The following is a 22457-nucleotide window of genomic DNA, read 5'->3' on the forward strand; positions in this document are numbered from 1 at the left end:
CCAGACCAAAACTGTTTGTGTTGTTTGTTCTTTTGTCCAGTTTGCATTGTCCGCTTTATGCATTTTCAGTGTTATGAATTGTGTGCCTGATATATATTTTTATACTTATTCTTTATTTTAATTTATTTTTTTGATGGTGACAAAACATTATGGATAGTTTGCATATTATTTGGACATCCTGTTGAATTTTTGAGGATATTTCTGTCGACTGCCTTGTAAGTGACTCTTCATAGGACTTTTGAAATTGCACACTTTAGCCTACCTTTTAAGAGTTTTCATTTTCACTTTCTCAAACATTAGGGTTGTGGTGAAAAACTAGTAAATCTCTATTATAGACCTGTGACGTCATTAAACTCCACCATTGGGTCTACCGCAGTGCTTTTGATGTTAACTTTAAAAGTTATTTTACTCAAAAATAGACCTACAACATGTTCAAGTTACAGAAAATGACAGGACACCTGCACAATTGTATAAATAACTTGCAAAAATAATGTATTAAAAAAATTGTTAGGAAGTCTGTTCCAGCAAAGACATTTGAACTTGCAGGATTGTGGACCTTGATTTGGTCTTTGCTATAAAATGTATTATGTTATGCCCCCCCTTTTTTAATACATTTGGAAAAACACAGAGCAGATGTTGGTCTGCAGTTAGACAGAAGCATTTTTGTGCAATTAAGTATTTTATTAAGTAATGCGATACAAAACTTGAGAACAAACAATTAGAGCCAAAAACATTGCATTACATGCACAACTGACTGTGTACTTAAGACTTAAGTAATTAAGTATTAAAGGGAACCTGTTATGCCCCTTTTACAAGATGTAATATAAGTCTCTGGTGTCCCCAGAATGTGTCCGTGAAGCTCAAAATATCCCACAGATAATTTATTATAGCTTGTCAAATTTGCCCGTTTTTGATTGCGAGCAAACCAGCAGTTTTTGTGTGTCCCTTTAAATGCAAATGAGCTGCTGCTCCCGCCTGCTTTCCAGAAGAGGGCGGAGCTTTAACAGCTCACTTCAGTTGCTCAACAACAACAAAGCTGGAGAATCTCACGCAGACAAAATGATGATTGACTCAGGAAGAAGTTACAACGTTTAGAATGCATCTGGACGTTTCTGAATGGTAAGTGGTAAATTTATGTAATTTAGTTGCTGTGGAGTTCAACTCATCGACTAGCATGTGCCGTCATCTTAATCTTTTTTGAAAATCCAGCATTGAATTGATCCTCGTTTGTGAAGCAGTCCGGTGTAAAATGACGGCATGGCGACAATACTGTACTTCAACTCTTAATAAGTCTTCCTCTTCTCTAGGGCACGTTTACACCGCAACGACACCATTGTCAAACCGACCCCCTTCATGCGAATCAGTGAAAATGACTAAAAATGCTGTATTCTGCTGTCAGGCCATTAGATGGCGATGAAACACTATAGACTGAACGTGTCATGCACGTGTGTATGACGTCACAGATTCGCGTTTTTGTTGTTTACACTGAGACCGTTTTCAACAACTTGCACTTTGAAACCAGTTTTCAAAAGTTTACGTTTTCAGACCACCAAAACGCCGTTGCCGTGTAAATGATAGGCCAAAACGCATAAAAAGTTTTCCGTTTTTAGTTGAATGGTGTGTAAAAACCAAAGTCCCTTTAAGACAAGTCATTTCACTCGGCGGCCATCTTTGAAACGCCTCTCGGGCATCCTGGGCATCATGCAATCTCTTTGAATGGGGAAACATCAAATTCTCCAAAACCGTTCGTCAACCTTACGATTAAATTTAATATTTGAAAACACCAATGAAATCTAACAACAACCGGCTCATAAATTTAGTTTCTAAATGCTGTAATCATGACAAAAAAAACTATTTTTCAGGCTTGATCAAGCTAATGCGCATGCGCAGACCTAAATGCGCGTCTCTTCGGAGGTGCACGTCTGTTTCGCGAAGTGTCGCGATGACTTTACCAGTCGGAGATCGGCGATTGACTCTTATTTAGAAGGCGGGACTTATTGCGCGTTACACTGTCTCCCATTCAAAACAATACGAGTGACACGTCTTTCTTGTGTTATTTGTCTTTGGTAAAAACGGCCCCTTCAGCAGTCCAGCATGGCCTCACCCCTTTTGTTGCGTGTTCCCTGGGGCAAGATGATGTCACCAACCGGGGAAGAAGCTTGTTGTAGTCCCTACCAGCCATTTGTTATTGCCCTTAAAAAGCGATGTCTGTAAAAGAAAATATCTCCCTTTGCATTGAACTTTGAACGTCGTAACTTTGCATATGTTGTTTATGCTCAAACTGCAACATCACACACTAACTAAAGTTAAAAAAGTGAAATCATAATCAAGGATCCCTTAAGTTCAAGTATTAAGTTCTTTTTTTGTAAATTTGTTGTAAGTAAACCACATTTTGCTTTACATTAAATGCTGTTGTTTTCACTTTGCAAATTTAACTTTTTTAATGTGAGTTTGAAACTAAATGCTGATTGAGTTGTTTACCCAAAAACATGTTGAAATTGCTATAGCTATATATTTTTTGTTAGCTTTAAAATCTGTCCAGCTTGGTTTCTATGAAGATGAATGGCATCTCTCAATGAACAATAACCACCTCTTTGTTTGGTTAGTGTTCTGCTGCTAACTTTAAAACGAGAGGCATAAGGAATAATGTCAATCTTCGAAATTTGCCCTGGTTTTTCATAAGGATTTTTTTGAGTCGATACAGGACCTCACACTTGCACTTTAAAAATAGATACTGTATAAGAGACCTTATAGATATGTAATGTCTTTTAATATTTCCTTTTGTCAGTGGTTTAGCCAGAGGGTCTTGCTGATGTTGAGATTTTATTAGACAGCTGCAGCTCATATACTGAACTGTACAGCCTTGTAATGGATGTTTCTAATGGAGCTCGTGAGTGGAGGTCTGTAGTCGAGAGTATAAAAGGGCAAATAAGGCCCTGACGTAACACTTTTAACAATGTGACTTTACCGTTTCAGATGATGGAGTATTAATGAATTGTGCATATTGAGGCGGTTACTGTACTCTGGAAGACTTTTATGAAGCAACTTGCTTGTACCAGCTCGGTCTCAAGAGGTGCATTATTTTGTGGGATGAAATGATGGTTTGGAAGGACTGCCATCAAATAATGACTCTTTATAAATAGTGCAAATGCTTACCATGTGTTAAGAATACTTTTGTAATGAGATACAATAACACTTTTTTAAGCATCTCTGCTACATCTAAAGAAATGTCAGTTGTCTGGCCGACCGAGGGGATTTTTTGGCTGCTGTTAAGTATGGAATGTTATCTTTGTACTTTTGTCATTTTTGCATCGAAGGGCTGGATTTCATCATCTGTTTAAGAGGTTGGTTCACATTGTTTCCTTACTAGGGAATTATTATGACAAACCCACAAAGATTTTGAGGTTTGGATGCATCAATTTGCTGAAGGAAAACTTTTTACTTTGGCATTGTGTTGTTGTGTGTTTTTTAATTATCGTTTGCGGGCCAGGAACGTGTGTTCTCCTGCAGATGCATGATTGCAAAATGCAAACTTAACGCCAAATTTGGACCACTTGGACTGTGTGTGTCAAGTTTAGGTGATTGGATCCTTTGGTCCATGTTTTTCAAAAATGAGCACTATTATTGGACTTTATTTACAAATGTATTTTCTGTCATTTTTGATACATTTAATGCATCGTTCCAGAATAAAAGTATTAATTTCTCTAAAAAACAAACAAACTCTTACTCACCCCAAACCTTCCAATGGTTGTGTATCTGATATAAAAAACTTGAATGTTACTCTTTCTTTTCAAAGTTTCACCACACAGTGCAATTTTTTTTACATTCATCCACTTTGCAAGTGAATTTAATGCAGGTCGGGTCATGTTTTTGTTCACCTTGTGTACTTTTGTTCGTGGTTTTTGAGGATGTCACGCTATTTAGTTAGCTTCTACCAGTGGCAAATGCGCACGGCCTTTGATGTCAACAACAAAAGACATGGAAAATGTTTCTCCTCCCTTTTTAAAAGTTCTTAAGCGGGTTTATTTTGTCATCCTGACCCACTACAGCAGCTCTAGTGTGTTGTTTTTGATCACGGGAGCCAATGATCAAAGACGCCCATCCCATTAGCAATAATAATTGGAGCAGTGGAGCATGGAGCAAAGATGTTGTAACTAGGACACAGTCACGCTGTTATGCTTCGTAACTTTTCATTGAACAGTGTAAAATAGGCCTTGTGTTAAATCTTTTTATAGATTCTTTTGACAAGCAAGAAGCGTGATTACAAGCTGAAGGCTTTTTGCAATATGATCCTCTGACAGTTGGCTTTTATTAGTTTAACAGTAACCACAGAAAGAATTGTCACTTATTTTAATCAGTTTTGCTGGACTTCTAGAGTTAACTTAGACTCATCTGTTGTTGTTGTTGGCGAGTTCTAACAGATGCAACTGCTTTTGAGTGTCAGTATGGAAATGTGACTTGTCTCCCTCTCTCTATTTATTATTTCCAAATTCCCAACCTTCGTAACTCTTGTTACAACCAGAAAGCATTACCTCATAGCACCCAGAGCCACCGTCACCGACAACATTTAATATGAACAATCTGCTGCCTTTTGGATGTGACTCACTGACTCGTTTTGCCCTCTGCGTTCTCTTCCGTTACGTCCCTCGGCCAGCAACCATTATTTCATAACTTTTAACAGAAAAACCACAAACTCTATCGTTTTATGATTCCAAAAGAGTTGTTTAACAGAAATAAGCCTGCAGATGGTTTTAATGACACAGCTTAAGATGAGTAAAAAGAAATTGAGTAGCAAGCGGAAGTCGCTCGAGTATTTTGGGTAATGGTTGGCCATATGACATGCAGTTGGGTAATATGGCATTGAAGGTTTTGCAGTGATGAACGTCGTAAAAAATTAAGGGTTATCCAAATTTTTTTTCATGTCTGCTAGGATTGAACTCTGGGTTCAGCTGTTATCTGGCAAGTGCACATGTTAAGAACATCTTTGATTAATAAGACACAAGACTTGCACACAAGCAGATTTGTTTTGTTTTTTTCATTGGGCGCAACCATTACTGCAATTTTTTTATTGCCTTTCGTACTTAAATATTTGTGTTAAGTATTTGTAATATTCATTCTCCAGAAGGATTTTGAAAGCTTTTTAATAAAGAGTTACAGGCCAGAATCACAACATTTTAATGTGACTCATCTTGAATTTTGAAACCAAAAAAAATTGGAAATTGAAGAAAAAAAAAAGTTTGTAACCCATGAAGAAATATTGTTTAAAAACACAGTCTGTATATATATATATATATATATATATATATATATATATATATATATATATATATATATACAGTGGGTATGGAAAGTATTCAGACCCCCTTAAATTTTTCACTCTGTTATATTGCAGCCATTTGCTAAAATTATTTAAGTTCAGTTTTTTTCCTCATTAATGTACACACAGCACCCCATATTGACAGAAAAACACAGAATTGTTGACATTTTTGCAGAATTATTAAAAAAGAAAAACTGAAATATCACATGGCCCTAAGTATTCAGACCCTTTGTTCAGTATTTAGTAGAAGCACCTTGATCTAATACAGCCATGAGTCTTTTTGGGAAAGATGCAACAAGTTTTTCACACCTGGATTTGGGGATCCTCTGCCATTCCTCCTTGCAGATCCTCTCCAGTTCTGTCAGGTTGGATGGTAAATGTTGGTGGATAGCCATTTTTAGGTCTCTCCAGAGATGCTCAATTGGGTTTAAGTCAGGGCTCTGGCTGGGCCATTCAAGAACAGTCACAGAGTTGTTGTGAAGCCACTCCTTCGTTATTTTAGCTGTGTGCTTAGGGTCATTGTCTTGTTGGAAGGTAAACCTTTGGCCCAGTCTGAGATCCTGAGCACTCTGGAGAAGGTTTTCATCCAGGATATCCCTGTACTTGGTAGCATTCATCTTTCCCTCGATTGCAACCAGTCGTCCTGTCCCTGCAGCTGAAATACACCCCCACAGCATGATGCTGCCACCACCATGCTTCACTGTTGGGACTGTATTGGACAGGTGATGAGCAGTGCCTGGTTTTCTCCACACATACTGCTTAGAATTAAGGCCAAAAAGTTCTATCTTGGTCTCATCAGACCAGAGAGTCTTATTTCTCACCATCTTGGAGTGTTTTTTAGCAAACTCCATGCGGGCTTTCATGTGTCTTGCACTGAGGAGAGGCTTCAGTCGGGCCACTCTGCCATAAAGCCCCGACTGGTGGAGGGCTGCAGTGATGGTTGACTTTCTACAACTTTCTCCCATCTCCCGACTGCATCTCTGGAGCTCAGCCCCAGTGATCTTTGGGTTCTTCTTTACCTCTCTCACCAAGGCTCTTCTCCCCCTATAGCTCAGTCTGGCCGGACGGCCAGCTCTAGGAAGAGTTCTGGTCATCCCAGACATCTTCCATTTAAGGATTATGGAGGCCACTGTGCTCTTAGGAACCTTAAGTGCAGCAGAATTTTTTTTGTAACCTTGGCCAGATCTGTGCCTTGCCACAATTCTGTCTCTGAGCTCTTCAGGCAGTTCCTCGTGATTCTCATTTGCTCTGACATGCACTGTGAGCTGTAAGGTCGTATATAGACAGGTGTGTGGCTAGAAGGTGTAGAACCATCTCAAGGATGATCAGAAGAATGGACAGCACCTGAGTTAAATATATGAGTGTCACAGCAAAGGGTCTGAATACTTAGACCATGTGATATTTCAGTTTTTCTTTTTTAATAAATCTGCAAAAATGTCAACAATTCTGTGTTTTTCTGTCAATATGGGGTGCTGTGTGTACATTAATGAGGAAAATGATTTTAGCATATATATATATATATATATATATATATATATATATATATATATATATATATATATATATATATATATATATATATATATATATATCTCGTGAGACTAAAGAAAGACCGTTCAGCAAGTTCTTTTGCTGTAATTTCTTGGTATTTGCTGTTTCCATGGTAACAGTGACTTCTCTGACTGGTGGTCTGTTCAGGATCATGGGTAGTGTAGTTCTCCACATCATTGTAAATAATGTGGCTTTTACAGAAGTATCTCAATGAAGACAAGAATGGGATTTTTCTGTGTACAATATTTGAACATTAGCGGAGTGTCTAGCATCTTTGATTATTTATTATCTATGTTGTATATAATAACTGATGCATTAATACTCATGCACTTACCTCCGGATTCTATTGTATAATGGTAACTGGTTGCCAGTAAAAAGTATTGTCACTACAGCAATTTTCCTCTACTGCAAAACCATATAAACCAATAAATAAATACAGGATCTCTTTTTTTAGATATTTTATTTATTTATTGGTTTATATGGTTCTATGGTATTTTGGAAACAATGGCTACTATGGTACATTTTTGTAAGGGTCGTGTCAAAACTACAACAATCAATATCATGCATGCACTTTTATGTTTGACAGTTTCAGGGTTTTTTTTTCTTCAGTTTTTTTGAAGATTGCCTCCAGAACAAGGAATCACTGCACTCTGTAAAAACAGAAAATCGCACGCTCTGCTAAACTAAGACTGAATGAGTTGAACACTTCCTGTTCTTCCAAATAAACAGTGGGAGAGATTTGAACGCAGAGTTCTGAGAACTTACGCTTCAGATATTGGCGAGCATGAGCATAATGTGGAAGCCATATGACAGGTCTGTTCAAATGTCTTGCACATGTATTCAACATTGGAAGTGAATTGAACCATTGTGCAAGAGCTCGCCAAATGCACATACAGTCCCACACACAATACATTTGTACTATATATGTAGATGTGTGTAAACATAAATAACAGAAAATAAATTTTCAAAAATAAAAATAAATATCCATCATGTTTCTTATCAAAATTACTTTAATGGTGGCAATAAATATGTTCACCCTCACCATCATTAGAAGATTAAAACTAAATAAAATGTATTAGATGGCAAAAATGAGCTACGTGGCCTAATGTTGAAATAATACGGGGTAGTTAATGCCAAATTTAGTCCATATATGCACTTCAATTCAAACATATAACCAGATTTTGGAAAATCTTCTTTCTTCATTCCCAGGCAAATGGGAATCTGGATGTCCATCTATATCTCCCATGTCTTAAAGCTGAAGTGAGTCATTTCTGCACCAAACAGAGTAATGATTGTTTTCAAACAGGTTCCCCAAACACTCCCATCTCCCATTGGTCAGTCACACAGATAGTCCGGCCCAAAATTGGTTTGCTCACTGGTAAGTATTTGAAGTACTTTGCCTTTAACTTGCTGGAATGTTGGTAAATGCACTTTCTACAGAACAATCATTCTTTGAATAGATATTCATATATATCTGTAGTTCTTATCAAAATATGAAACAACACCCCAAATGACAGACATTAAAATTAATGTTGATATACTATATGATTAAAAGGTTTCTATATACATTTTTGCTTTATGAAAATCTCTTTAGATAAAAAAGTCATATTTCAGAGCATTTGCAGCAAGCACTTTGTTATAGCACCGAACTGAGTGATCCTCCTTCAGTCTATCAGATTGTGCTATGCACATCATAAATGGGTCAGGATTTGAACAGTGAACAAGAATGGCATGTCGCTTTTTACAAAAGATAAATATTCCAGCACCATGCATTTAGAATTGACAGCAGAATCAATGAAGAGTGCAGTGCATTAGCAGAGCTTATCTTTGGTCCCGTTGAATGATCACTGTAGGAACTGTAGCGTGGCACCACCCCGACACTTGTGCTGCATTGCACCATTGGTGTCTGAAAGGATGTTGGCCTTTTTGCAGGTCGATCCGGGCTGGATCCATCCGTGGGCCTTTCCCCATTAAACAACAGGGGGCATCCTTTATGATTAACCCCCATCTTAAACAGCTCATACTCTTTATGCGGAAGTCGTATTCCCAATGCGTCGCAACCGTCCGTCCAGGTTATGTCTTGCTCGACACCCACCTCCCACCTGCCTGCCTGTCCACATCTTCCATTTTGCGTTGTATTCAATTCCCGCAACAGTGCATGGTCAAACACGATCACTTTTGCCCGTGTCACCTTGAAGACAAGCTCGGTGGCCCCACGTACTTTAACGGACTGTCCTACTTTAGCGTAATGACCTGTTGCCAACAATGTAAAGATGGGCTGGCGGCACATTGGGTCAGAGTAATGTTGGTAGGTGCCCTCCCAAGTGCGTTGCTCCTCGTTGAAAGCAAAAAGGCGGGTAAGGAAGAGGACGGATGGACGGGACTCGCAGCGTTGGCTTACCCAGTTTCCGTTTAGATCCAGTGGAATGGAGGGGGATGGGGGAAGAATGGGTGGATGCTGTTCAGAGGCTCGGTATACCAGGGCGCACACTGGGCATGGGTGGATGTGGTGCTGAGAGAGAGAAAAAAAACATTTATAATGTTGCGAAAAGATTTCTATTTCAAATAAATGCTGCTCTTTTGAACTTTATATTCATAGTGAGACTATGACTTTGGTGAGACTTTTCAAAAACATCAAAAAGTCATACCAATCCTAAACTTTTGAACAGTATATATGCAAGTATTTGCACCTGCAAACTTGCCTAGATTGTTTGTAACCTTATTTTTGCTTACTTTACATTGACTCTAGTGCTAGGCGAATACGCAGTCCTGTTATACACATTTAATGTGAACTTTTATGTTAGTCTGTTGGCACAATACCCAGCTATAAGTTTGAATATGGTCATCATTTGAAACATTTTAGCAGACCTAAGAATACTCTACAAAAAAATACTCTAGTCTTAAAGTGATCTCTCTCTCTCTCATTACCATTTCGATCATATCCGACTTGGTTATTATCCGACTTGGTGATTCTATGGCCATCTCTCGCCATATGCAAGAGACTGTCCATTAATTTTCTTGGCAGTGTTTCTTCTGGGCTAGTTTGCCAGGTCTTTCCCCAACCCTCCCCATTACATGGCTTGGAACTTGCATTCACACCTACGGCCAATTTGGCATGTCCAATCAACTTAACCTGCATACTTTACGCACTCCATGCTTTACGCCCATTTTTATAACCTTTTTGGATCTTTTCAGTTTTGAATACCTGGATTTTCAATGGAGGGACAGAAACCTCTCAGGTTTCATATAAAATATCTTGTTTTTCAAACATTAACCAAGGTCTTATGGGTTTGGAACATCATGAGGTGAGTAAATAATGACAGAATTTTAATGTTCTCTTTAACTCTCACCATAGCATTCTGTAGAGGCTCCTGATAACCAGTCGGTCTATGGTGCATCCTTTCATTCCAGTCTGTGTGCACGTCCCCTAAGAACAGCTTCTGAACCGGCCTGCTGTGAGGATGGTGATGGGTCTCCACCCGTAGCAACTCCAGTTCCATCATGGAGAACCCAAGAGCACCCAGGCAGTCTTTCTCTGCTTTGGCATTAAAGAGTTCATAGAAACGATGAGGCACCAGGTGTCCTCCAGCTTTGAGCCCCAGGCAGGACGAGGGCAGGCGGGTCGCAAGATAATGGATGGCCTTCTGGCTGTGAATGACCATCCCTACTTTATGGAGGTGGTGCTCCGCTTCAGTGGCTCCACTGGTGATCCATGAGGCCTGACGTAGCCGCAGTTTACCCCTGATCACAAGAGAGTATGTTGGGATGTGGCACTCACTGTCAGAGTAATAGTGCTGGAGGGCCCTGAAGAGACGTGTGGGGCTTTGGTAAAATGTGTAGGATCGAGTGAGGAATTCTGGACCGGGCCGCACTTCACATCTGAGAAGGAAATAACAAATATTGTCAAGAAGTTAGTCAATATGGCAGTTGCAAACCATTTTACTTCCATAATCTGATGCATTTCCAAAATGTAGGATGGGACTTGATTTTTTTTTTAGTACTGATGTACAATTTAATGCTCTTTGTTTTGCCAGATTATTGCAACAATAAATTGTTTAACATTTATACATACTGTATATTAAAATAGACAGCAGTTCTTTTTAATTATAATAATATTTCACAGTAATACCCCTTTTACTGTATTTTTTTTTTATCAAATAATAAGACTTCTTTCAAAAACATTTACCAACCCCAAACTTTTGAACGGTAGTGTGCATTTTTGTTAAATATATTCTTTTTAAAGAAGATTTACTTAAGTTGCTTAACTAGTTTCAGATTAGCTTTCTCAGCAGTGATATTATGCACTGATGAATCGTTCACAATAAGACCAGGATTTTGTATTAAGAATGTAATTTGGGTCAAATTGAATTTATGTTGACTTTAAAATAAGTCTTTCTAGGGGCTCTTACCTGCTTGACACCCAGTGGCCCTCCAGTTTGGGTGGTATGGTAGCTGTGATTCGTGCTTCATTCTGTAGATGGCGTAGCTGAACCTGGCACTGTGGCTCCCAAAACAGTCTGGTGCTGAGGTTGGCATGGGGTACGAGAGGGGCGGTGGGCACTTCCCACAGCTTACTGCCCATTACACACAAAACTGAGGAGAGATGGAAAATGTCATGTGCGTTAACGCAGACAGTGCATTGTTATGTCTGCTTGCATGCAAGCTTAGTTTATATCAAAGAGTTAGGTTTTGACAATTTGCTAAGGGTGCTTGTTTTCTTGTCATTATTGAAGTTGTGAATTAGCTGTCTTGCAAAGATCAAACTATTCCAAAATATATAGATATATATTATCTTCTCTATGTTTGTTTTTAATTAAAAAAAAATTGCCTTAAAGTGTTTGCTGGTCATAAGTTTTAAGTTAGTCCTAATTAACAGATTATGTGGATTGTTGTTGCTTGTAAGAGTTGCCAATATATTAAATTAAACAGAAATCCTTCCAGAAGGTCTAAGTTTGCAATAATGTGCTGATCTCTTTTCATGGCTCTGTAGCCACATCTCCGAATAAATTAAGCCTGTAAAAAACCTCAGACACTTCAAAAAGCTTGGTACCTCCAGCAATAAAAAAAAAACTCCAAGAGGAGCATTTTCACTTCATGATCTTTTACGGTCTATAAACAGGATTCTGCTGAACTGGAAGTGGTTGAAGGATTTTGCATTTCTGTAATTTTCCATGTAATGAAACGTGATGAGGTCTATTAGAGCCATATATAGATCCCAATCCTGCTCTGACCACGATTTGTGGTGAGGGGCAGGGGGCCAGAGGTTTGGCATGTCACTTCAATCAGACACCATCTTCAAGGGAATAGGAAAGGATATGTGGCCCTGGCCAATGCAAACAACAATTTTTGACAATTTTTTTAAACTGACAGAAAAGCAAACATGGTTCCAGCTCATGAGGAGTGAGACTGGTCAACATGGAACTGGGCATCTTTGTTTGATCTGTAAATCTCCTTGCCGTAGGCCTCGCCACAGAACTGTCCTTGAGTAAGAACACTGTAGATATATGGTGAAGTAAACCTGATTAGCAGAGGGAGAGCTTTGGGAAGTTGCATGCTGAGAAGTGCTTCACGTGGACTCAAAAACTTGCGCTGTTCTATCAAACTTCATTCAAAGAGGAAGGGTGGGAAGGAGAGAAACTGTTTATTTGGAACCTCATTTACTCCTGTGAAAATGTCAAATAATTGTTACAGTTCCAAGTCACATTTCACCCCAAAATCAACAGAAAATGAAGTCTGTTTTAGAACAATTAAAATTATTGCATTGTGATGTTTTTTCTATGACAATTAAGCACATTTTCCCCCAAAAACTGGGGGAATATTGGAATGATAAATTAAGGGTGAGAGTTTTTACATATGAATTGTCTGTAATTCTGCTTCTTTTACCACAAAAAAAGTACCATGTATAAAAAATAAATAAATTATTATAATTGTTTAGGGATGGTAAGATTAATTATGCACACCGAGGCTGCATTCATTTGATTAATAATAATAATAATAATAATAGAAATAATATCCGCATCATTACTCCAGTCTTCAGTGTCACATGATCATTCGGAAATCATTCTAATATGCTGATTTGCTGCTCAAGAAACATTTCTTATTATCAATGTTGAAAAAAGTTATTTTGGATTTAGGGTACAATATGAAATGTATGAATATACCACGGGATTGTTGAATGCTCGAATCTGATTGGTTGACCAACGTTCTAAGGTGTGAAATTATTTTCAGGGAAACGCACGGTTAAAGTAGTTCCAGGCAGGTCTTGACCGCATTGCAGTTCAATATCACTTCACCAAATGATTTCAGTTATTTCAATAGGTCCTACAGCCTACAACTGCAAAAGAAACAAAACCCGCAACAACACCGACCAAGCAAATAAATATAGTAAATAATAGGATGAACACAACAAATCATTGTCATGGTTTTTGCCACAAAATACGTTTTATTGTGTCCTGAAAGCGCATACTCTCTCTCGCTCTCTAAAAGTACACACGTACGGTCACAAAGGTTTTGTCAGCGCTGCTGATTAATTAATCTGTAAAATAGTTTAGCAACTTAAAAGATACATGACATTTATCACCAGCGAGGTTCTTGAGGTAGATAAACGTATAGTTTTGCTATTAGTAGAGACACTGCTGCCATGAGAGACACACAATCAGGTAGGCTAATTCCAGGGTTGCCAGGTTTTCACAACAAAACCCTCCCAATTGCTTCTCAAAACTAGTCCAATCGCGTTTCAGGGGTAAAATCAACATTTTTGGCTGGGTTTTTGGTGAAATTCGCATTCCAGGGGCTAAATATCATGTTATTTGGGGTCGCTTCAAACCGCAGACATGATAAACAACCCACGGAAACAGTGTTAAAGTAGCCCAATTCTGTGGGAAAACTGGAAAAACTGGCTCAAGCCTCCGTTACTAGTTCTGAAATGAGGTTTTAGAATTAGCAACGGAGTCTTGGGATGAGCTGCGTAAGAATTTAGTCCCACACACAAGAGGGTTTTAAGGACAAAAACCTGACAAAGGTCTTGAAACAATGTTTTGAGGTGTGGTAACCGTAGTATAGGTCGAATATTGACTCCGGCCGTTGAATTCGTAAAAAATAATCACGTCGTGGCCACATTACCACCTCGGCTGTGCATTATTTTCTAAGAATTCAATGGCCTGTCATCAATTTTTTCTTGCATAAACCTTGTCACCATCTTGACTTTGATTTGTAATAGTTTATTAGTTTATTAATCAGTCAAATGGACTTCTAATAAAATGAAACCTTCAATCTGAAAAGCACAAAACAGAAAAGCTTTTATTCCCATTTGTTAACTGTAGCCCTAAAATTACTCTGATTGCATAATTACAGAGCATTTATTGAGAATGTCAGGCCGGGTCTCGAGTTGTTTGTTCCCTAAAGGAGGGAATTATTTCCTTATGCTGTTTGGGATGGATCCAGGCTCTGCTGTTTTTTTGTTTTTCCAATGTGAAAGAAGACTTGTTATTCATGATCACAATAATGTGATAATGTTAGAGTTAATGTGATTTTTATTCGCCTTTTAATGGATCAACAGCCTCTGATGAAGTTAAGGTTTTCTTGTAGGTAGGTATGTAGCCTATATTGTTAACACAAGCTCATTTTCAAAACTATTTTATAACATATTTCAAATTGTAATACTTTACTATGGGAAGTCAGATTTTAAGACACTAATAGTTTCTATAATAATCTATTATTTGCATCGACATTTTAACTGCTTCTCAGATCCTATTCAAAGCTCATGAATATTAAATGAGGTAGTTTAGTTTATGATTGGTTGCCTAGCTAATACCTCTGGAGCAGGATTTCATAACCCTGAGTTAAAAGTTGTGGTTATTCCCAATGTTCACATTCACTTTGATGTTTTAAAAGCCCAGAACTGCCGGAAGTCATTGTCATTTGCATAAAGTTGAACTTGCCTCAGCCTTGTTGTATCGCCATTCGCCAATGTTGCAACAACAACAACAAAAATCATGACTGCTTTGGATCACTTTCCACGGTGAGTGAATTATTATATGTCTAAACGCCCCGCTCTCAGTGTAGACCATGACCCGGTGTCATTTTTGTGAGGAGAAGATCCTATCTCTTATAATCTCACTTTCTCTCTCTTCTTATCTCTCTTATCTTTTTATCTCCCCGTGAATGGCACAGAAGCCTGTGTCCTAGACAAAGCGGCAGTTCATCATATTGACCAGCAGAGGGGGCTGTGGTAGAATGTGTGTGGTCTCTTTGCTTACAGGCAATTCCCTTTAGTGTGAGCCAAAGTAAACTACCTGTCCTAATATTCCAACCATTCAACACCCCCAGACATACACACACTGGAGACATTGATTTATAGAAGAAGCGAGGCTAGCAAAAGTACCTCCGACTGGTTTCATGTATTTGTTTTTATTTGTCATTTCAATTTGAGCAGCTTCTCTCTCACCCCTAATGCGTCATTACTGAAGAGTGGCCAAAAATAAAATAATCCTTCCTCTCTAGCACTATTCCTCCTTGCCCATTTAAGATGATGTGAATGAAAATAAGGGGTTGAGAGACACAATTTTAGTTTTTATCATTAGTTAAATAAAATCCTGCTTAAGTGCAAAATGAAACAAGAAGGCTTCTGCTGTGTGTGTGTGTGTGTGTGTGTGTGTGCGTATGCATATGTATGTAGGCATATAATATATATATATATATTTTTATATATAGTATGTACCATGGTATTCTTTGAAGTATCTTACTGCATACAGGTGGGATCCAAAGGTCTGAGACCAGCAGTGAAAATGCTTCGTTTGCAATATTTTTACATTTAAAATAAATGAAACTTTTCAGCATAATAATTTGAGTGAAGACACTGCATATATCAAAGTACCATGTATCACCATCTGATACTATCATCTCAATTCTGCCACATGCATGAAATGGCCCCTTTCAGCGTTTAACTGCCTTTGTGCCGCCCACCGCCTCTTTCTCCCTGCTTTGATAACTGCTCCCTGATGAAAAAACTCCCATTTACACCTCATTTACTTTGGATAGAGCTCAGATTCCTCGCTTCCTCTCTCACTCCCTCTGTCACACTCTTTTTGTCTGATGAAGTACAGTTACAGAAAGGTAAAGTTTCATATAGAGAGTAAAGTCTGCATGTGTGTGCATGCATATGTGCGCTAAGGGCATCAAAGGTGTGCACACGCTTATGTGCATATGTGTTTATGAAAAGGGTAGGACAATATGTTTGTCTATTGATGTGTGCATGTGAGTGTGAATTAGATTTGTGTACAGAGCAGTTCAGAGGTCATCTGGTGGGTGGGTGGGTGCATGTGTGTGTGTGTGTGCTTTCCCCCCCAGAATCCTTCTCATCCCTCAACTTCCTTTATAATTCTGCAGCATTGTTATCTTTTCATGAACATTAAACCTGCTTCATCCAGCAATTGTTTTTATGTAGATAAGGGGTTATGAGAATGGTTCTCCTCCAAACTAACAGTTACCCGAGGGTTAATTCAACATCACTGTGATAGTGACTAACCTGCAGAACTCTGGATTAACTTAACCGGTTGCACTTTATTTTACTGTACATGTACTTACAGTGTACTTACCTAAGAAAATACTATAGGTAATATGAGGTAACTACATGGGTTAAGGTTAGGTTTAGGGGTAGGTTCATGGCCCAGTTATTACCCAGTTATTGCCATTACTGTAATAAGTATAAATTACATGGGGAACAGGACTGTAAAATAAAGTGCTACCACTTAAACTTAATTCTTTTTAGTTCTGTTAAGTATTTCGATCTAGTTAAAGGGTTAGTTTGCCCAAAAATGAAAAATTCTGTCATTTATTACTTACCCTCATGCCGTTCCACACCCGTAAGACCTTCGTTAATCTTCAGAACACAAATTAAGATATTTAAGTTGAAATCCGATAGCTCAGTGAGGCCTCCATAGGGAGCAATGGACACTTCCTCTCTCAGGATCCATAAAGGTATGAAAAACATATTTAAATCGGTTCATGTGAGTACAGTGGTTCAATATTAATATTATAAAGTGACGAGAATATTTTTGGACCACCAAAAAAACTAAATAATGACTTATTTAGTGATGGCCGATTTCAAAACACTGCTTCAGGAAGCATTGGATCACAAATGAATCAGTGTGTCGAATCATGATTCAGATCGCGTGTCAAACTGCCAACGGCTGAAATCACTTGACTTTGGCGCTCCGAACAGAAGATTCGACACACTGATTCATCTGTGCTCCGATTTTGAAATCGGCCATCACTAAATAAGTCATTATTTAGTTTTTTTTTTGGCGCTCCAAAAATATTCTCGTCGCTTTATAAGATTAATATTGAACCACTGTACTCACATGAACTGATTTAAATATGTTTTTAGTACCTTTATGGATCTTGAGAGAGGAAATGTCATTGCTCCCTATGGAGGCCTCACGGTGCCATCGGATTTCAACTAAAATATCTTAATTTGTGTTCCGAAGATTAACGAAGGTTTTACGGGTGTGCACAGAATGAGAGTAAGTAACAAATGACACAATTTTCATTTTTGGGTGAACTAACCCTTTAACATATTGCTAACCTAACTAAAAACAATTAGTTTTATTACTAATTAGGGTGATTGAGCGTTAAGGGAAAAATTATGGCATGAATGCAGTTAACCATACAAAATTTGGAATTTGATAACACAAATTTTGCTGTAGTTATCAGATCACAAATGGGATTATGTTACACTAACTTCAGTATGTGTCATGCCACATCCCATCCTAATTAAAACAAAAAACAATATTTCAGTGATATTTAATAATATCATATGCAAAGGCTCACTTTGACATGTATTTATATCTTTTTTTAACTATTAACATCTGGCATCTGTACAAACTATTGCTATCTGTATGATTTTTAAATGTTTTTGAAAGATGGCACACAAAGGCTTCATGTATTTGTAAAACAGTCATATTATGAACTATTACAATTTAAAGTAACAGTTTCCTATTTGAATTTATTTTAAAATGTAATTTATTCCTGTGATGCAAAAGCTGAATTTTCAGCATCATTACTCCAGTCTTCAGTGTCACATGATCCTTCAGAAATCATTATAATATACTGATATGCTGCTCAAGAAACATTTTTTATTATTAATGTTGAAAACAGTTGTGCTGCTTAATGTTTTTGCTCAATAAAACATAAAATCTTTTTAACATGTCTATACTGTAATTTTTTATCAATTCAATGCAGCACTGCACTGTTAAAAAAGTCATGATTTATCACAACATTTTTTCTTTTGTCAAATAAACTTAAATAATTAATGTTGCTCAGATAACATAATATTGTGAGTTTCTGTTGAATAAAATCGCCTTCATTGTATTAACAAAATTTTAAGGCAACCGGGTAACTTACTTTAGTTAAACCAACAATTATTTTTTACAGTGTGTGGAATAAAATTATTAATTTCGTTCTTTCAAAAAAAAAAAAAAGAAAAAAGTACTGACCCCAAACTTTTGAATGGTAAGGTATATAATACTTATCATATATATGGGGTTATATATTTGCATTTTTTCAATCATATATTCCAACCTGTCGTTGACCACATACCAGATCAGTTAACGTGACAGTTAGTAACTGGTCTGATCTTTCATTCCATAGCTGATTGATGGTTTTGAAGTGTCAAAGTCTCTCTGACAAATACTGGGCCTCCTTTTATCTATAAATGACTGACAGGCTTTCTCCCATGTCTTCTGCTTATGAATATCACTCATGCATCTCAAAGCAGACATTTTTAAAAATGGAATAGAGAGTAGGAACAGACAATGCAGAACAGCTGGAAGAATTATGGTGGTGATTCCATGTAATACTGCAAAGCCTTCATGCTTTGTTATCAATGTTGAAGCATAAGTTCTTCTTAAATCTTAAATAATTTCCCACTTTTAAATCAAAGCAGACAAACTGTCACAATCAACTACAACACAGCATTGCATTTAGTATCTGTTTTGGCATATAGAGGCATGCTATTAGTAATTTTGGCAGATCTAATGCAGCTGTTCGATTAAAAAAAAGGCCATGTTTTTTAAGAAAAGAGAAAGTACAGGCACATAAATGCTCACATACTGACCTCCGAGGTCATGGGTAACTGCCATGAGTCATGGGGGGTGGGTGTAATTGCGCCAGTCTTTCTTTCTCTCTCTCTGTCGTTCTGTAGGCGGCCTGATAGTGAGAACAGAAGCCTATTGCTTTCTTCATCACCCTAACCATCCCTGACTGAAAGGAACGAAAGTATAGAAGAAAAACAGCCCCTAAATGGCATATGAACAGAAGGGGTTGTTAATGGGCTTGGCCTGTTACTCTAATCATTATTTTAATGGTGGCATTAGTTCCACGGCTGTGATCTGCTTTCACAGGAAACAATGGCCTCCTCTAACTTTAAAAGAGCCTGGAACAAAAACGGGGGTCCGGGGCCCGTGGAGCAGACTGACAGGTGAAAAGAGTGGTGCATGGGGAAAGGTGAGAATAAGATCACAGTGTCGAGCTAAACTCTTTGCCACTTATATTAAGACCTATTTAAACTCCACCTGACTGACTTACAGTCATTTTCCTGGAGAACAAGCCAAATTTTTGTTACTTGTGCACTCTTAAAAATCAAAGTTATAACCTTATGCCATTGGAGAACCTTTTAATTTTCCTGAAATGACTTTTATTCTCTATTTCTAAGAAAAAAACATCTGTGTGGTGCTTTAAAGAAGCCAGAAACCAGAACGATCTGAAGAACCTATAAATGTAACATCAGTAACTCATCTCCAAAGAACCTTATAGACCACAACGATAAATGGAAAGAACTTTTTTAAGAATGTGGGCTTCAAACGTCTGAATCAACATTTTTTTATTTTAACTTTTTGCTAAATTTATTATTCTGATTAAACACTTTTGCATGCAAAAATGAAGCATTTTCTACACATTCACAAATGTCCCACCAACATCAGCAATGATATCAACAGCAAAGAATGACCTACATATTAAGTAGTTCAGAAAGGGTGCAGGCATGTGTTGCATTTTATAAACACGGCAAGCTTTAAAGTTCCTGAACTTGGTATGTTAAGCAGACCTGGCAAATTAAACCACTAGAGAGCTTTAAATGCAGAAAACCTTCTTTTGTATTTCTTGCATGAGTACATTCATTTTGGCAATTCAAGTCTAGTTTCGTCATGGGTTTTATTAAAGTTAATTTAACCCTCAAACTTTAGCTGAACCCTATCTTGAGAGCTCTTTGTCATCCTTTAGATCCTAATTACACTTGTGAAATCCAGAGGAGAAAAAAAGACGCAGTAAAAAAAATTTTTTTGATACAGTAAGAAAATGCTCAGACTTGTTGGTCTTGATAATGAAGGTGTTTTGCTTGGCAGCTCTCATACTTTCACACATTAACAAGAAGTCATTCTTAAGCTATAATTTAAGCTTATAGATTCTCATAATTCATTAATATCATACTACATACGATTCATTCATTAGATGTGCCTTTTCACTTAATCATAGGTTTCTGATTTATAATGACTGTTTTGCCTGCTTGGAGCTGTGATAGATAATATTATTATAACAAAAAATGAAGGTTCTTCAGGTTCAGCAAAGAGCACTTTTGTTACCTAGAATCCTTTTGGCTGTATAGTGTTTATAAAATGCTATACGGTGCTTTTTAGATTAATAAAGTTAATGTTATTGCATTGTAGACTGAGATGAGCATATTTGGTTTCTTATGATTCTTGGTGCTGCAGCACTGCATATTTTGGATGTCTCACTTATTTAACTAATTTAAATCATCAGCTCATTAATAGAGGCTCCAATACCTGAATTGGGTGTGTCAGATAAGGGAGACATTCAAAATGACCAGGATTGAGAACCACTACTTTAAAGCACCAGATTGTTTTCTAAAGAACTAGAGAATAAAAAGCTCCAAAGCTTTTTAGTGGCATCACAATGTAAAAACCATTTTGGTTCTAATGGAAACCAAAAGAGATGGATGAAAATATTGAGTGGTTACAATTCAAACGTTCATATATCAGATGTATAATCATGCACTTTAATGATTTGTCATGCATAAAATAATTATTAGCATTTTAAATAGTGTCGTGAAATGGGTAAAACCATTTACTTCAAATAGAAGGACAGAGAAAAAGAGGGTATAAGACAACAAGTTAACTTACCTTGCATGAGAAGTACCATCCAAATTGTCTTCAACAGGTGAATAAGTCTCTCCCCAGCCATGATCAGGTACTTATACTTTCCCAATCACTTAAAAAAATAAAATGAGGAAAAATCTGGAAATGATCCTCTCCTGGATAGTCACGTCAATGAGAGCGTTTCAGATAAGATATTACCAGTTGTGCAGATTAATTTAATCCACTTTTGATAGGTTTCATCTTCAAACATGAAGTTTTCCATTCATGGTAAGACTCCTTGTCTGAGTTTGCAAGATCTCCTTTCTTGATGGTGCTTGAAAGTACGTCCCCTGTTAATTCTGTGCTCTCTTTGGTGATGTTAAACCTGTGTGGTGCTTGTAAGAGTCTGTCTTTGGGTTACTCAGCTGAGAGGAGCTAGAGAGCAGAGCGAGAATCTGTGAGAGGGAGAGGGAGGGAGAGAGAGAGAGAGAGAGAGGGAGGGAACTTGTAACCTCCCAGCATTAACCCTCTGGGGAGCAGGGTAAGGTGCAAAAGGGCACAATCAAAGCCAGCAAGTTGAGAAACCTGCGCACAACACTAAATGAAACATAAATGTGTTAATCAAACATATTTATATATATTTAAACACAGTTTGACAGATGCAAAGCAGAAGGTTTCCTGCATAAACTCTGTAATGCTTAAAATCTTTTCTCCATTTACCTCATACACACATATAATATGGGCATAGTAGGTGTTAAAAAGTAATGGCACTGTGCCATCGAAGAAAAAAAAGTTTTTTATATGCCGTTTTATGTACAGTATGTTGAAATTCTAACTTGACTCTGCCAGCCGCTATGGTTTTGAAATGCAATACAGCAGAGATAACACAGTGTAAGTGTAGTCCAACAAAATAAATCTGTGACATACGACCCTAGATAGCATTAAAATATCAGCTGTAAATAATATATCTACTATCATAAGATATTAAAATTATTTTAAGCATGTGAGGTTTATAAGTTGTAAAATGTGTGTACAAGTTTAGTCAAACATTAATGGTGTTTTACGTAGTGGTGCGAAACCATTAAAACTGGCACTGCTTCAATGCTGCAGCCAATGCGTATTGAAGTGTTTATGGCCTGCGTGATTTGGATTCTGTGTTGTGTTCATGAGAACAAGTTCAAGAGTTAACTTATATGTTAAGATTTGGAAGTGCATAGAAAAGGGATGGATTAGAGCTAGGTTAGGTAAATAAGATCTGTAACCCACAAAACCTGAAATCTTTTCACATATGATGTGTCAATTCATTAAGTCCATATTCTGAATCTGAATTTTTCTTAAGCCATCTGTGATGTAATTTTTGGCTCCAGCTTCATAACTGTTTGTAACTGTTGTGTCATTCAATCATTCATTTAGTAATGTGTTTGTTGCAGTTAAGAAGT

General features: G+C 37.4%; 1 protein-coding gene across 1 annotated transcript; it reads right to left on the reverse strand.

Annotated features, from left to right (window-relative positions):
- Window positions 1-8000: 8000 nt before the first annotated feature.
- On the reverse strand, window positions 8001-21374 carry apcdd1l (adenomatosis polyposis coli down-regulated 1-like). The gene is made up of 4 exons (XM_067374154.1): window positions 21064-21374; window positions 11278-11461; window positions 10219-10747; window positions 8001-9380 (listed from the first exon to the last, which is right to left on the reverse strand). Exons 1-4 carry the CDS (start codon window positions 21122-21124, stop codon window positions 8610-8612), a joined length of 1545 nt encoding a protein of 514 aa, XP_067230255.1. The 5' UTR covers window positions 21125-21374; the 3' UTR covers window positions 8001-8609.
- Window positions 21375-22457: the final 1083 nt, after the last annotated feature.

Source organism: Chanodichthys erythropterus, chromosome 21 (genome assembly GCF_024489055.1).
Source record: "Chanodichthys erythropterus isolate Z2021 chromosome 21, ASM2448905v1, whole genome shotgun sequence".
In the NCBI taxonomy this organism is placed as follows: domain Eukaryota; kingdom Metazoa; phylum Chordata; class Actinopteri; order Cypriniformes; family Xenocyprididae; genus Chanodichthys; species Chanodichthys erythropterus.